General features: G+C 29.6%; 6 protein-coding genes across 6 annotated transcripts; 3 read left to right on the plus strand and 3 right to left on the minus strand.

The window, feature by feature from the left end:
- Positions 1 to 47: 47 nt before the first annotated feature.
- On the minus strand, positions 48 to 1,881 carry ASCRUDRAFT_76976 (DUF1776-domain-containing protein). The gene has a single exon (XM_020193684.1). It carries the CDS (start codon positions 1,848 to 1,850, stop codon positions 150 to 152), a length of 1,701 nt encoding a protein of 566 aa, XP_020045921.1. The 5' UTR covers positions 1,851 to 1,881; the 3' UTR covers positions 48 to 149.
- A 306-nt stretch (positions 1,882 to 2,187) lies between these two features.
- On the plus strand, positions 2,188 to 4,763 carry ASCRUDRAFT_76977 (uncharacterized protein). Its single transcript, XM_020193685.1, has one exon. It carries the CDS (start codon positions 2,380 to 2,382, stop codon positions 4,396 to 4,398), a length of 2,019 nt encoding a protein of 672 aa, XP_020045922.1. The 5' UTR covers positions 2,188 to 2,379; the 3' UTR covers positions 4,399 to 4,763.
- Positions 4,764 to 4,765: 2 nt separating this feature from the next.
- Positions 4,766 to 12,770, minus strand: PSD2 (phosphatidylserine decarboxylase 2). Its single transcript, XM_020189238.1, has 3 exons — positions 12,414 to 12,770; positions 8,778 to 11,248; positions 4,766 to 8,222 (listed from the first exon to the last, which is right to left on the minus strand). Exons 1-3 carry the CDS (start codon positions 12,529 to 12,531, stop codon positions 4,848 to 4,850), a joined length of 5,964 nt encoding a protein of 1,987 aa, XP_020045923.1. The 5' UTR covers positions 12,532 to 12,770; the 3' UTR covers positions 4,766 to 4,847.
- A 300-nt stretch (positions 12,771 to 13,070) lies between these two features.
- On the plus strand, positions 13,071 to 14,117 carry ASCRUDRAFT_110064 (DnaJ-domain-containing protein). The gene has a single exon (XM_020188736.1). It carries the CDS (start codon positions 13,227 to 13,229, stop codon positions 13,917 to 13,919), a length of 693 nt encoding a protein of 230 aa, XP_020045924.1. The 5' UTR covers positions 13,071 to 13,226; the 3' UTR covers positions 13,920 to 14,117.
- Positions 14,118 to 14,315: 198 nt separating this feature from the next.
- Positions 14,316 to 15,128, plus strand: ASCRUDRAFT_37280 (uncharacterized protein; the record flags this gene model as incomplete). Its single annotated transcript, XM_020190758.1, has 1 exon — positions 14,316 to 15,128. The coding sequence occupies one exon, from the start codon at positions 14,316 to 14,318 to the stop codon at positions 15,126 to 15,128; it is 813 nt and encodes a 270-aa protein (XP_020045925.1).
- Positions 15,129 to 15,398: 270 nt separating this feature from the next.
- CCE1 (cruciform cutting endonuclease) lies at positions 15,399 to 16,481 on the minus strand (the record flags this gene model as incomplete). Its single annotated transcript, XM_020194676.1, has 1 exon — positions 15,399 to 16,481. The coding sequence occupies one exon, from the start codon at positions 16,479 to 16,481 to the stop codon at positions 15,399 to 15,401; it is 1,083 nt and encodes a 360-aa protein (XP_020045926.1).
- Between the last annotated feature and the right edge of the window lie 206 nt (positions 16,482 to 16,687).

Consider the following 16,687-nt stretch of genomic DNA (forward strand, 5'->3'; position numbering starts at 1 on the left):
TTTCATTTTTTTTTCTTTTATCCAAAATTATTTATTGGTATCTATAACTTTTTATTTCGATAAATCATTAAAATTAGTAAAATAAGTAAAATAAGTAAAATAAGTATGTGAAAGTGAAAATTGAAAAAAAAATTAATAAATATATCAGTTTAAAATATCAATGAATAAATATAATTTTTAATGGAATAAAACCCCAAAAACCAACTAATCAATGAATTTGGAAAAATATTGCCAAGGTATACATAAATTCGTGCACCTTTTCCAGAATAATAAGTTTGAACATCAGATTTATAGTTCAACTTCATTTTTTTTTTATAAATTGTTTTATCTTTTGAATTTGTTTTTATTGAGTTGATTATATGGTCTGTGATAGATCCGTCAATATCATTATATAACAAATCAAATAATTTATAATGTAAAAATCTTAAGGATGTGTTTTTTTTAATAAAAAAGTTTATTGGAACAATTTTTTTAGAAATTTTTTTAAAATTAGTAATATACCTTTTTTTAAAATTATCAATCTCGTCTGAATCAATGTTATTGTTATTGATGTTATTACTATTCCAAGATAATAGTTCAGCATTAACTCTATTATTTATGAATTTTGAATTAATATTAATAGAAGAATTTGAATTTGAAGATATATCAAAAGAACCAAGATTTAAATTTATAAATTGAATGTTATTTTTATAAGAATTTGATAATTCTCTTGATAAGCTCAAAATCAAAATCTTCAAAGAATTAAGACAGATTGACTCCAAGGAATGAAATGGTAAATTAATGGAGGAAATAATTGATGGGGTTAAAAGAATGACTTTAGATTTTGAATAATAAGAAGGAGATAGAAATAGAGATGATGAGTTATTTGCTTTTTTGATTGAATCGTTAATTATATTATAATTGTTTCGTAAAATATTTAAAAACCCGTTTGATAATAAAGTTAGAGGCATTAATAATTTAGTATTAATTTGGTTATTCCAATTTTTTAAAGAGGAGTTTTCAATAGGTCCAATTGAATAATATAGATCTGGAATGACCAAAACCCCCATAATTTTATATAGAAAAAAACTATTACTATTATTATTAGTGTTGTTGTTGTTATTGCTATTGTTATTTTTATTGATTGAATGAGATTGGGATTGAAACGAATTAATAAAACTATTAAATTTTGATAAAGAAAGTTTTAAATCCTCTAAGCTTGATAAATTTCCAATTTTTAAAGGTCTTATATCAGTAGAATTTTCATTTTTGATATAATTCAACTCATTATCGTTAATTGCTGTTATATATATAACAAAACCTCTTTTTTCTAAGTCTCTCGCTATCATTCTTATCAATGACTCAACAGGAGAACCGATTATTATAATTACATCGGTTCTAATTCCATTATCCAACTTATTTGCTTTTCTGGTGATAATTGAATTAGATGAAACAGAGGGTAGATCGGACAGAATTTTAGGATAAAGAAAACGGTTGTAAAATAATGTTAAAGAAAAAGCTGCAGTTCCAAAAAAAATTAAAGATAAGAACTTGTTATTTTGGATAAAAGATTTTAACTGGGAAATGTTTTTGAAAAAATATTGATTATTTGAAGATTGAGTGTTATCCACAGTCAGGTAGAAATCTGAATTTTCAGTCAAACCAGCATTTTGATAGCTCTGAATACCAATAGAAGACAATATCTTGTTTTTATTATCGATGATTTTGTGATTAAGAGTGGTGATATTATCAACTGTTTCGATAAATAAGGGATTGGTTTTGATATTGTCAATAGAGTCCTGTATGTGATAAGAAGCGTTTTGCTTGAAGTTGTATAAAGCATCAAGAGTCATTTCAAAAGGATCAACCATATTAAACAACACTAAGGCAAAACAGCCAAATATTAAGCAACAATGGAAACAAAAATAACTACAATCAATAATTGAAGAAGAAAAAAAAAAAGTTGGGATATATTTGCCTTCAGATCAAGAAAAAATAAAACCACCCCTACGGTGCAGTTAAATTTGCAGGATTACACCTATTTGTGCATGATCCGTTTGAATGGTAGATTACTTAAACCAGCCCTGTTTGAAGCCCTTTGCATAAATAGAGCCCTGCTGCGTGATACCCGAGATGGGGTTTCAGATAAAAGAAGCAATACTCTCTCAAAAGGGCAATCGCCAACCAGATATAATGCGATGGGGTTAAGCTGGATCAATGAAAGCCCATCTAGTTTTCTGCTCCTAGCCCAAGTATCTTCTTGTTACCTATTTCAATAGGGTTTGTTCTTATCTTTGTGTTTATAGCCAAAGTTATATTTATCTTTTCACGTATAACTTTATTGATATTGATATCCATATTCATATTCATACTCATATCCATATTTATGCTCATATCCATATGTTTTCCGAATTTAATCGCCAATTTTCGGTTTTGATACTAATCCTTCTTTTATCAAATCCCATATTAATCAGTTGCAAGATACTCGAGCTCTTTTACGAAGCAACTTGGGTCCAGGCTAATCCAAATGGTTTATTCAATAAAACCGTCATTGGTTTTAATAACTCATGGCCTTTACCAATAATCAGAGCCAATAAAGGCGATACAATCAACTTATATCTAACAAACAAATTGAAGACCAAAAACACATCTCTTCATTTTCATGGAATGTTTCAGAATGGCTCAAATTTAATGGATGGTGCTGATATGATAACTCAATGTACTATTCCTCCCGACCAGACCTTTCTATATAATTTTACTCTATCAGATAATCAGGTTGGTACTTATTGGTATCATTCTCATACTGGGTCTCAATATTTGGATGGTTTAAGGGGTTTGTTTATTATCAACGATAATAATGTTAATGATGTTACCAACACCAATGCTGTATCATATGATATTAACAACTATAATAACTCATTAGCTCCTTTTGACTATGATGAAGAAATTACAATATCCTTATCTGATTGGTATCACAAACAATATTTCCAATTAAATGAAGAATTTTTAAACAGATATAATCCAACTGGTGCTGAACCAATTCCAGATTCCTTGATTATTAACGATACTATTAATTTAAATTGGAATATTTTGCCAGATAAAACTTATTTGTTAAGACTTATTAATGTTGGCGTATTTGTTTCTCAATATTTTTCGATAGAAGATCATGAATTAACGGTTGTGGAAATTGATGGTGTTTATGTTACACCTGTTAAGACGAATTTATTATATTTAACTGTTGCTCAAAGGTATTCGGTTTTATTGAAATCAAAAAGTATCGATGAAATCAATTCAAAATATAAAAATTATAAAATCATGCAAATCATTGACAAGGATATGTTGGATTTTATTCCAGATAAGTTACAACTAAACTATACAAATCATTTAGTTTATGACAATAAAATACCAGTTGATAATAATCAATATTACATTAATGATTTATCTACTCATCTTAATGATTTTTATTTAAAACCTTTAGATGATATTCAAATTTTTGATGATTACGATTATCAAATTATTTTGGATTTCGAAATGGACAACTTAGGGGATGGTATAAATTATGCCTTTTTTAACAACATTACATATGTTCAACCAAAAGTTCCCTCTTTATTGACTGCTCTTACTGCCCCAAGTCATTTAGTCAACAATCCCTCGATCTATGGCTCCAACACAAATACCTTTATTTTGAAATATAATGAGGTTATTGAAATTGTTTTAAACAATAAGGATTCCAATAGACATCCTTTTCATTTGCATGGCCATAATTTTCAAGTAATTCAAAGATCTCCTGCTTTTGATGATGACGACAATCCCGTATCTTACAATGAATCTGACCATCAACCTTTTCCAGAATTTCCTTTAATAAGAGACACTGTTTATGTTGAGAAAAACGGTTACTTGGTATTAAGATTCAAAGCAAACAATCCCGGTGCTTGGATATTTCATTGTCACCTAGATTGGCATTTGGAGCAAGGTTTAGCTATCATTTTAATGGAAGCACCTGAAGTCCTTCAATCTACTCCTTCTCAACAAATCACTGAAAATTACAAACAAATGTGTATTCATGCTGGTATCCCAGTAAAAGGTAATGCTGCTGGGAACTTTGAGAATTTTTTGGATTTATCCAATGAGAATAAGCAACCCAATCCATTACCAGATGGTTTTACTTTAAAAGGTTATATTGCAATCATATTATCTTCATTATTATGTCTATGGGGTATCTTTTCAATTGTGAGCTTTGGTTTAAATGATAATGATCAAAATAATCATGATGTTTATGAGAACTTGAAAAAAGTTTTAACAGATCATAATCTAATTGATGAAGAAAACTTTAATCATTCAGGAAGGATAAGCTATGGAAAACTTAATAATCAAGAAAGTCAAGAAAGTCAATCTTTAATAAATATAAATCGAAATTGATTTGTTTAATTTGAAATACTTTTATCAATACTTTTTGCATCAAAAAAAAGTACTTGGTTTATTTTATGCTGATCTTGTTATATAGTCTTTAATTTATTTTTAGTCAGGTTTTTGGGCTTGAGTTTTTTTGAAGTCTTGTTTTTTTATCTTATTTTAAGAAAACTAATAATATGGTCTTTGCAATTGTTTTAAAATGTCAAAAAATTGTGAATTTAAAATAAAGTGTAAGAAAAAAAAAACAAAGCCGAAATAAAATAGAAATTAAAAATTATACTATAAAAAACATAAAATAATACTGATTAATATAAACACAAGAAAGAAAACAAAAGAAATAAAAGAAACAAAAGAAACAAAAGAAAACAAAAGAAAACAAAAAAACAAAAGAAAGAAAAATAACTAAAAAACATAATTTTTTTTAATAAAATTAGTACACAATAAAAACAAGTTCATTATAATCCTAAGTTTCTTGTTTCCCAAGATAATGATCCCATATGACTTCCCTTTGCAATTGATGAAGGAATATTATATTTTTGTTGATCAATTCTATCGATACCAGCTCCACCAGTTATTGAACGAATAATTCTTAATTTTTGATTTTCTGAATTTTCATCAAAATTCTTTTTCTCTCTTTTAAATTCAGGAACTTGAGTTGAATGCCCAATTGACATACCAACTCTGACTAATGTTTCAACCATTTGTTTTGAATTGTCTACTAAATCTTCATCAAACCTCATCGAATTTTCCTGAAACAATAATAAGCATGTTGATCCTCCAAATTTGAAATAACCTAATTCATCTCCTCTTTCCACATATGTATTTTCTTGAACTGTTAATACGGTAGAACCAACCATCATTGCTCCAATACAAATAAAAACTACAGTTCCAAATTCTTTTGTTTCTATTGGTAATATTACTCTAATGTTTTCACCATAAACATCTAGTTCACTTCTTATTGCCATTGGATTAACTGTATAATATTCTCCAGATATAAGCTCCAATTTTCCAACAGTGCCAGTTACAGGAGTGTGAAATCTATGATAATCTTGTGGAGCCAATCTAAATATGGCTAATGAACATTTTTTATTATTAAATTTTTCGTTGAATAACTTTTGATGTTTACCAGCAAATAATTTTTCTAATGTGAAATCTTTACCTTTAATCCAGAGATCAGTTGCAGATGATATGGTTTCAAACACAGATAATCTGCAATCAGCAGCGGAAACAATAACATTGTCATCATCTTTAGCATCAATTGGTCTTGCATTTGGTAAAAGTTTTCTATAAAAGAATTCATTAAAAGTCTTGAATTTATGAATTGGTGACAAACATTCAGACATATCTAATTGGTGAAACTCAATAAAACCTTGAATATCTTTAATTGATTTTGGATTGTCGTTTTTCTTTCCTGCTTTGATACTCATTTTTTTTAAAGCTTTTGTAATACTTTTATTTGATACTTTATCAGTACCTTTATATAATAAACGAATTCCCAATCTAACATAAACACTCATTTTTTCTTCTAAAATTATACCAGATTCTCTATCTTGAACTAAAATGTTTGCATTATTGCTACCTAAAGCATATTTGCCATAACTTAATTTAATAAATGCTTTACTATACCATCTCTTTGAAGCAAAACTTGGAGAAACATAAGAAGTTGTCAATAATTTATCTACAGAACTCCAATCTTTTGATAAACAAAGAGCTACATGGGTGATTATATCTAAATCACCCTTTATAGATAAATTATCCTTTCCACAAACTGGGCAATTTTCGATATTAATGATTGATTCAGTTTTAATATCTGAAGTAATTGAGTCAGATTCAGATTCAGAAGAAGGAATGAATTGGTGATTAGTTGTTGGGACTTTAAATGATATACCCATATCATCGTCATCGTTGCTTATATTGACAGAAGAAGTGCTAATATTTTTGTTTTCAAGTGCAAGAGATGAATTCATTAAATTTTTTTTTAATTTTAATTTGACGGCATCTTCTAAAAATTGGATGACTTCGTCATAAGTTAAAGTATTTGAATCATTATCTTTATAGGATGAGGAGGAAGAAGAAGAATTTGAACTAATGTTTTTATTAAATTTCAATCGAGCATAATGAATAACTTGATCGATTGTGATTGTTGAGCCTAAAGAATCTAAAGAGGCCATTAATTCTAAGATTGAAAATCTGTTATCATCATTAAAATCGAATTGTTTAAGGATTGCCAACCAAAATTTTTTTCTTAGAGATTCATAGTCTTGATATTTAATGTTAATTTTAATTATTGGGTTAAATTTTGATAAATTCAATTTAGTTGAATTTGGATCGATAGTTAGAGATAAGGGTATGATTAATTCAGTAAAACGATTATAATTTAAGATTTTATTTAAGGATAGTTGAGCAGAACCAATATGGTCATGTAAACTTATACCATCTTTATCATAAACATTAAAATGAATATGGAAATTTTTTTCTAGGGGGGAGATTTGAAATGCTAATTTTTGATTAAAGATTGGGTTGAGATTGTGTTTTTTATGAGGAGTTTTAAAAGTTTTTTTACCAAATGAAACGACCACAAAGGGATCCATGTCAAAAGAAGTCCTAAGAAAATTTGATAATGGGGGTAAATCAGAACAAGATACTACTTCTAAGAAACAAACGCCTAAAAGTTGTTTAGCATTTGAAAATTGATAGTAAGAAGATCTTGAGTTTGAGTTTGAGTTTGAGTTTGAGCTTGAGCTTGAATTGGAATTATTATTGTTGTTATTAGAATCGGAAATATTTTGATTATCAATACTGTTAATACTTAAAACTGAAGATCTTGATCTATTAAAGGGTTTTGATAATAAGTATTTAGGAGATTTTTTTTTCGAGAATTGAGAAGAATTATCTAAAGAAGGGTTGTTTTTGACGGTATTAATATCATTCAGATCATTTGAGATCAAAGTCGAATCCAATTGGCTATTTCTAGACAGAAAGAGGGTTGAAGAGATTGAAGAAACATCAGAATTATTAATAGATGATGAATCATTTAAGTTATTTATATTTGGATGTAGTAGAGAGTTGCTTTGATTATCTATTAATTTAGCGTTTGTAATGTAATCCAAAGTGTAGATACTTTTGTCGTTTATTTTTAATAAATCATTTAAATGCAGTTTATTATAATTCAAATTATTTAGCCAATCAAACCATTTTTGGTGTAAAAAAAGGAGGATGTCAGATTGAGAATAAAAATTTGGATTTAGATTTGGATTTGGACTTGGACTTGGACTTGGATTTGAAGTTGAAATTGAATTTTGAAACTTTTTGATTTTTTTTTTTTTGAATTTTGTGATTTGCAAAGAAAAGATTTCAAAACTAATTTTAATTGAACCGCATATTTGATTTAATAGGTTCGTTTGTTGGTAATATGCTAAGCTTGACAAGTATAGTTTAAACCATTTTAAATTTGTTGCAATGGAATTATTGGAAGAATTGAAGTTGATTTGATCTAAATTGAGAGAGTCATCGGCAGTTTTCAAGCTTTTAAAGATTGAGTTGAAGATATCGATGATAGAGATTCTAAACTCGCCCAAATAAGTGTTGGAATTCTTGTCATAGCAAATGAAATAAAGGATGGGTAGAATTGAGGTAAAGGGAGAGTGGGACTGGGCCTGGGCCTGGGCCTGGGGCTGAGAATTGATGGGGGTGTTTAAATAGTAGTTCAAGGGCAAATTAAAACAAGTGGTCTTCCTCTGCAGTTTGAAAGGCAAGGACTGATCATCGTTGTAGTAGCAGAGCAAGATGGGAGAGTCTGTGTTCAAGTCCTTCAACAGAATGACGTTGATCTTCAAGATCAAATCGCAGGAAGAGTCCATGGCAGAAAGATAAAGAAGGTGGAAAAGAAGATGAACAAGAAGGTGGAGCAAGAGCAGTATATATACCAGCAGCTAAGCGCCGAGATTCGCGGACCGCGCTGCGCCATCGAGCAGCGCGGGAGAAGCTCCGCCGCAGGAAGCAGAAGCAGCAAGATCAGCAGACGCACCAAGAGCAGACGCAGCAGATGCACCAGAAGCACCAAGCGCAGCAGATACGTCTCGCAGTTAGAGCGCGTACACATCCAAAAAGAAACGGAAGAAACGAAACTCGTCGCCGTACGTGCGCCGGAGACGCTCGAGCACGTTCTCCTGGTAGAGCGACACGCGCAAGACGCCTGTGTTGCCTGTGCTGCTTGTGGTGCTCGTAGCTTCCATCCCCAACTCGTCCAACTCGTCCAACTCGTCAAATTCGTCCAGCTCGTTCATCTCCTCCAGCTCGCTGGCCTTCTCAACGTCCTGCATCGGCCTCTTTATTGTCTGTATCTGTGTTTTGGCTTTGGGTCTTAGTTTTATGCCTTTGTAAACTGTCTTGAAATATTCCATCTCGATTTCCTTTATCTCGTTTTTGTTGAGATTGAGATTCTGCAATGTCTTTAATTGCTTCAAATTTTCAATTTTGCCAATCCGGTTTCCCTCCAAATCTAACACCTTGAGCCTATCCAATTTATCCAACATTTCAATTTTCTCGATTTTATTGTAATTCAAGTTTAAATATTCCAAATTTTTCAATCCTTCATTGCCATTTAAATTATCTATTTTGCAAATCAAATTATTCGACAAATTTAAGTACTTGACATTATTTAAATTCAATTTTTCAAAAATATCTGGAATGCTTGAAAACAAATTGTAGCTTAGATTTAAAGTAACCAATTCGCTGAACGTTTTTTTCATATTGTTATTTTTCTCCCTTTTCTCCTTTTTCTCAATTTTTTCCCTCTTTTCTTGTTTTTCCTGTTTTTCATCATCAAATTCAGATTCTTCATCACAGTCCTGATCACTCTCGGTGTGATCAGCTTGAAACATCTTTTGATAATTTTCATTAATATAATCAATTTTACTGATTTTATTAACTGATAAATCCAAATGTTCTAAATTCCCCAAGTATTTGAATTGATTCAAATTAATTTCTTCTATTAGATTTGACGACAAAAATAAAAATTTCAAGTTTTCTAAATAGTTTTCTTTCTTTTCTTCCACTTCCTCTTCTTCCCCTTCCTCTTTATTTTTTTTTTTTCTCCTGATTTTTTTTTTGTTATAATGATAATATTTGTTAATAAAGTAAATCTTATTTATCAAATTTGCTGATAAATCCAATTTTTCTAAAAATTTCAAGTTTTTGTGATTTAAATTGCAAACTCTTTCAATTAAATTATTTGATAAAATTAGTTCTCGTAAATTTTTGAGATTTTTCAAATTTTCAATCTTATCAATTTTATTTGTACTCAATAATAGACATTTTAAATTTTTCAATTCTTTTAAATTCTCAATCTTAGCAATTTTATTGGATGATAATGATAGCCTTTCGAGTTTTTTCAATTTATTTAAATTTTCAATCTTACTTAAAGTATCACTATTGATTATTAAATCTTTTCTTTGTGCCGAAATACTCAAGTCCCGTAATTGATTTAGTTTGTTTAAATTTTCAATTAAATGAATGCAATTGTCATTTAGTATTAGAATCTTTAAATTTATTAGATTATCTAAATTTTCAATCTTAGAAATATTATTACTAGATAAATTCAAGAATTTTAAATGCACTAAACTCTCCAAGTTTTCAATTTTCCAAATACTATGAAATGATAAATTTAGATGATTCAACTTGTTTAATTTTTCTAAATTTTCAATTTTTGTCAATCTACTATTATTATTGCTATTGTTGTTATTGTTGTTATTGTTGTTATTGTTGTTATTGTTGTTATTGTTGTTATTGTTGTTGTTATTATTACCATTATTGCTATTATTGCTATTAATATTAATGTTAATGTTAATATTATCAAATGGATCACTAGTTATAATCAACTTTCTTAACTTTGTTAAATTATTTAGATTTTCCAATTTATTTATAAAATTAAAGGATAAATCTAATGATAATAAATTTTTCAAATTGTTTAAGTTTTCAACTTTTTTAATTGCATTTGATTGCAAATTTAAAATTTTCAAATTTTCAAATTGGCTTAAATTATCTATTTTAGAGATTATATTTGCAGATAAATCTAGATATTTCAAATTTTTATAAAATTTGTTGATTTTAAAGATTGTTAAAGAATTCAAATCATTAACAGATATGTGAGTTAAAGTTAAAGATTGGAAGTTGTTTTTCTTATTAAGGTTGTTATTATATTGAGTGTGTTGCGTGTGTTGAGTGTGTTGAGTGTGTTGATTACCATGTGAAGTATATTGATTATTGTTTTTTAAAGTATTTTTAAAAACATTTTTTAAAAAAATGTTTAAATAATAATCGATATAGTTATTATATTGAAAATCAAAGGGCATATCTAAAAAGGATAATTGGAAATTAATTAGATTTGGATTTAAATTCAAATTTGTTTTATTATTATTTGTTTTGATGAATTTCAAAAATTTATCCAAGTCATCGATATTCAAACCAATTTTAACAGTCTTTGAAAAGAAAAATAATTGATATTTGAATAAATGCAAATCATTGAGATTCAAAATTAAAGTTCGGTTGAAATCGAAATAATTACTATTACTATTACTATTATTAATAACATTAATGTTATTAATGTTATTAATGTTGTTAATGCTGTTAATGTTATTATGGATGCTGCTAATAATGTTGAAATAGTTAATGTTATTAATAGATCTATTGTATAGCGAGCGGTTAAAATAATTTGAATTTATAACCAAAGTATTGAATAAAAACTCATTTGCGATGGAAGAGATAACCAAATTATCTGATATAGATAAAATCCATAAACAATTAAAGGGTAATAATTTAAATATTTGTTTAATGATTTCAAAAGGAATTTTGTCGACTAGCGCCATGAAATATGATATAGGGTATGGGATGGTTTTAAATTTTTAGGTGATTTTTTTTTGTGTTTTTATTTTCAATATTCTGATTTGAACAGATTAAATAAACAAGTTAATGAAAAACTTGTAGAATAGGATATGAACAGGATATGATTTGATATAGTAAAATAAAATAAAATAAGATAAAATAAGATAATATAAGATAATATAAGATAATATAAGATAATATAAGATGATATAAGATAATATAAGATAATATAAGACCTAAGACAAGCAAATTAAGAAACAGAACATTAAGAATAGAGAAAGATGAATTGAATAGTAAGGTGTATTATGAAATAATGGTCCAGTTGCAGGCAAAGGTATAAAGGGAAAGTAATATATTTGCCCAAGCGGGATGGGAGCTCGGTTTCGGTTCAGGTGCACGGATGAGGCAGAAATCTGCAAGAAGTTGTAAATCAGTGCTAGCATGCACAGTAGTGCATATAAGATGCCGTATGACGTGTAAAATAATATGCTTGTGTGCGCGCTCAAAAGCAGATTTCTGTGCGCACACTATTTATTGAGATTCAATGAAATGATACTATCGTTCCCGCTTCATTTTAAAACAGCGCTCCCGTGTCATCCCCCGTAAAAACAAACCAAACTCATGCATGAAACCAAGCTAGACGCATTCAAGTTCATTCACATACGGCTAGCTGCCAATATGCAAAACATAATAAAAGAAATATAGTTCAAAATAAATAAATATAAAAGTCTGTAAATTGCTATTTAAAGCCAAAGAGGTAATGCAATGCGCCTCAATTGTGCGCCGCCGTGCACGTGAAAAATACAAATCTGGTGCCTGGCTTTAAATAGTTTTTAACCATGCAATGTGCTTCTGCGTGATTTCTGCAACTTGCTGTGTATGATTTTGAGCAAATGGAATTTTTTTTTTGCTGTTACAGAAGTGATAGTAATTTGTTAATAAAATTAGAAAAACAATATTATTTATGTATTATGTTGTTAAATATGGTATGTAAAAGCGTAGAATATTGGTATAAGATATAATTAAATCAAGGCAAATTAAATAGAATATAGTTAAATAAGGGTTGAAGAATTAAACAAGTAATATTTGGCAGCAGAAATCAATCTAGTCTCTGGCCAATGGAGTGAGTTCTAAACAACCACTTTCTGAGAATTCCATTGGGACAGCTAAATCATCAGCAAGATCATTTTGGATCTCTGGAATAAGAAATGGTTCATTAATTTCACAAGCTAAAACTAAAAAATTTGAGGCAGCCATTTTGGGTAAGATAGATTTGTGTAGTTTTTATAAGTTGAGTAGGATGAATTGGATTGAATTGAATTGGAAGAAGATTAAGAAACTCGAAAGATAATTTATAAGGAATATAATTGAAAATAGAAAAAGAGGAAAACCAAGTATTTATATTGAATTTGTTTATAATAAATTGAATCTGTAATTTGCACTAGGATGGCAAAACAATCTATCCAGCTGAATAATCAAAATCAAAATCAAATAGAAAAATAGTGTGAAGGAGAATTTTAGTTTTACATCACACCTTTGATGTAAAAAATAAAATTATTTGATTGAGTTTGACACAAATCTGAACAAGAGTAGTAAAAGAGCTGAGCTAGTGGCAGACACTGGCCAATCAACAGTACGCATTTGTTCCGGGCACGCAAGAACAGTTGAATCACTATTAAATCACTACTGGATCACGTCTTCGATCACTACTCGATTGCTGGCCCCGTGGCATTCTCCGGGAACACCAGCCGCAGCTGCCTATCAGGGTCAGAGCTGCCTATTTGAAAATATATACCTATTTTAGTAACTTCCTAATTGGTACATTCCTGTTAGCACAGTTGTAAATTGTGATCACGTGAGATACATATTTACTTGTTATTTCACCTCTGAAAACGGGATTGTGGTGACGCTGAAGAACGAGCACTGGTGAACAACAGAAGAATGGCTCCAAGATGCACCTCTTCAGCCAGCCGACCTGGGTCTCGAGGCGCCTTTTGCGCTGGCTGTTTGGCAGAACTTTCAGCAGTTCGCTCCAGCGCAGTGGAGTTGTGCATTCCTCGGATCCTTACAAGGTGCTCCAGCTCGAGACTGGTGCCACTGCGGTTCAGATCAAGAAGGCATACTTCAAGTTGGCCAAACAGCATCATCCAGATGTTTCCAAGGAACCGGATGCTGTCCAGTCCTTCCACATCATCCAAAATGCTTACGAGAAATTGACAGACCCGAATTACAGCCCCTACAATAATCATTATGATGGTGGCGATGACGATGATGATGATGACTACGATACCTACGATGATGACGATGAAATCTACACCGATGATTTGGGTTCTTTTTACAGTCAATTCTATCTGTGTTTTTCTGATTCAGACGATTTTTTCTGTTATTCCAACCTAAACGACTTTGATTGTTGGGCTGGATTTAATGCAGATTTTGGAAGCGCTGGATCCAAATCAAAATACAAAAAAAAGAATCAAAAAAATCAAAAACCCAAGAAAAAATCCAAGAAGAAAAAACCCAAGCAGAAGAAAAAAACGAAGCGAGAGAGGAAGCTAATGAGGAAACAAAAGAAGCTACGAAAGAAACAAAGGAAGGCATATGAAGCTAAAGAAAATGAAGCTAAGGCAAATGCGTTGAAGGAATAGACGTTCCCCACCTATCTGTATATCAATCTCTTGTATATCATCTCCTGTATATCTATTTTGTATCTCTTGTATCTCCTGTATCTCCTGTTTATCATCTCGTGTATCTTTCCAACGTCTGCTCGTCAACCACAGCTTCCACAGCCTGTTCCATCATCCAGGCTCAGCCTGAAACAGTGTCTGTTCAGACTCCGGAGCAACTTTCTCCTAATCACATCATATAAGACGTAGCAATTTAGCAATTCAAGTATTAGTATATATTTATTCATTCTATTTTTTGAATTCGTTATTTTGTTCTTGTTCTTATACTCTTCTGCCCTTATTTTCTTATCCACTTTTAAACTTGCATCCAATTGACATCAAACGACTTTACAATCTTGTTCTCCTCTTCCCTCGCAAATGTCTACTGTATTACTTTCAAATGTTGCAACCACAACTACCTCTGAACAACTAAGGCAATTTGTTGAATTCTGTGGCAAAATCGATACCATTGATAAGATAAATGATGACACCTATAAAATTGTCTTTGTTGCTCCTGAGGCCTCTGAAACCGCTCTACTATTAAACGGTGTTGTTCTTGAGGGAAAACCTGTTTCAGTATCTGTATCTTCTCCAATTCAAAAAGATAACACTGCTAATAATAATAACAATGATAATCTCGATAACAGTAATGTTCCTCATTCTTTAACAACTTCCTCAATTCATCCCGATGCTACCACTGTTTCCTTAGCTTCTCAAGTTCCCTTGCAAGATTCTTCTAAATCAGTTTCCAACAATAACTCACAGGCCACAGAAACTCCAACTACTGATATTGCTCAAGAATACAAACCCAAGAGTACCATCTTTGCCGAATATTTATCTAATGGTTACGTTTTAGGTGATCAAGCCTTACAAAAAGCTATTCAATATGACTCTCAAAAGGGTTATTCCACTAAATTTAGAAATTTCTTGTCAAATTTAGATTCGAGATACCATGTTCAAGATAAATTCACCCAAGAAAGAACAAAAGCTATTACATCTGCCGAAAATGCTCATTTATTTGAAAAAAAATCAAAACTTGATTTAACTTTTGAAAAATATTTTACCAGAGCAAAATCAACCACTTATGGTTCAAGATTACACGACTTTTATTTAAAAGGTGTTAGTGATATTAAAGATATCCATGAAGAAGCAAAAAGATTGGCTCAAATAAAATCTGCAAAAAATCAATAATTGTTTATTATCTATCATCCACTATCTTTTTTTTTGTTTTGAGTTTTTGAGTTTTTAAGTTGAATTTTTTCAACTTTGAATTTTATATTTACATACTCTTGTTTTTTTTTCTATTTTTCCCTTTTCTTTTGCTTTCAACTTGTTTTGTTTTGTTTTGTTTTGTTTTATTTTTATTTCAATTTTTATTTTTTGAATTTTTATATGTAATTTGATTAATATAATGTAATACAAATTAATTTCATTGGATTTTGTTAAAGTATAAAATTTTAACTAATTTAAATATCTTAAATGATGCTTCTCAATATCTTTCAAAGTATCAATTAAATTAGTTCGCTCATCTATTAAAGTTTTCCTAATCTTCTGTTTATTTATTTGATAATCTATCCAACTCAATCCATATAAAAATGAATCACACAAGTCATCCCCCTTTTTTGTTTCTTTTAATTTTGATTTCAATTTCAATTTCAAATCTGAATTTGAATTTGAAATTGAATCTGAATCGTCAATTTTTTCTAAAAAATTTTCTATTTCAAACTTTTGTTTAGTAGAAACTATATTATTAAACTGATAAATATAATTAGATATACTGTATTTTTTCTTATCTTCATACTGTTTATTTAAAGCAATAATTTCATTCATATTTTTCATTATTGAATTTGAAAATTTAAATGGTACATTAATATTATTTATATCAGTATTATTCATGAATTTTTGAAACCAACCATGAATTAAACTGAGCCTTAAAATTTTAGATTTTTTCAGGTTTTGCGTATTTCCATCATTGTCATCTTGACCAAGAAGTTGACTAACACAATGATTTTTATAATTGAGCCAATATTTATCCAAATCCTTCGGAAATACTGACAAAACATTCAATCCTTGATTTCCTGTAACACCAAGTTTTTTATCCTTATTAATACTTAATAACAATCTTGAGCGAGTCATTAAAGTAGAATATAGCATACTTTCCAACATATTAACTCTCAATGTCCACTCCAACACTGCTTTGCTATTTAAAGTTCTTGTTCTTTGTCTCTCAATCAAAATCACATCAGGTTTATCGTTTCCAATAATAAGCTTTTCAACCAAAGTATATACAATGTTTGAAATATTTATAGGATTAAAAATATCATTCAATTTTACGGTTTCAATTACCTCAGTATTTATTCCATCTTGGCTATCATTGGCGCTACTTGATTTCAAATCATTTAATAAACTATCACCAAGTGATAAAACATTCAACTTGTTCCATTCATAAATCTCGGGTTTTTCGTTTAATTTATAAGTAAACTTGCAATATGAAAAATTTTTAATACCAAGATCAATAGAAACGATATCCAAACCATTTTTCATAAGTGAATTAGTGGTGATGTGAGAAACCTGCAAATACAGTGGTTTAATAAAAAGTTCTTTGTATATTGAATTGATTAAATCTGCTTTTTTGCCGGTGATAGCTATGGGAAGATGTTAGTAACAAGTAGCTGTAAAACAAAACCAAAAAAAAAGCAACGCACTAATGCCAGAGTTCACACACAACGCTTTTAAAACCAGAAGCTTAT

Source organism: Ascoidea rubescens (assembly GCF_001661345.1).
Source record: "Ascoidea rubescens DSM 1968 unplaced genomic scaffold ASCRUscaffold_11, whole genome shotgun sequence".
Taxonomy (NCBI): Eukaryota; Fungi; Ascomycota; class Saccharomycetes; order Ascoideales; family Ascoideaceae; genus Ascoidea; species Ascoidea rubescens.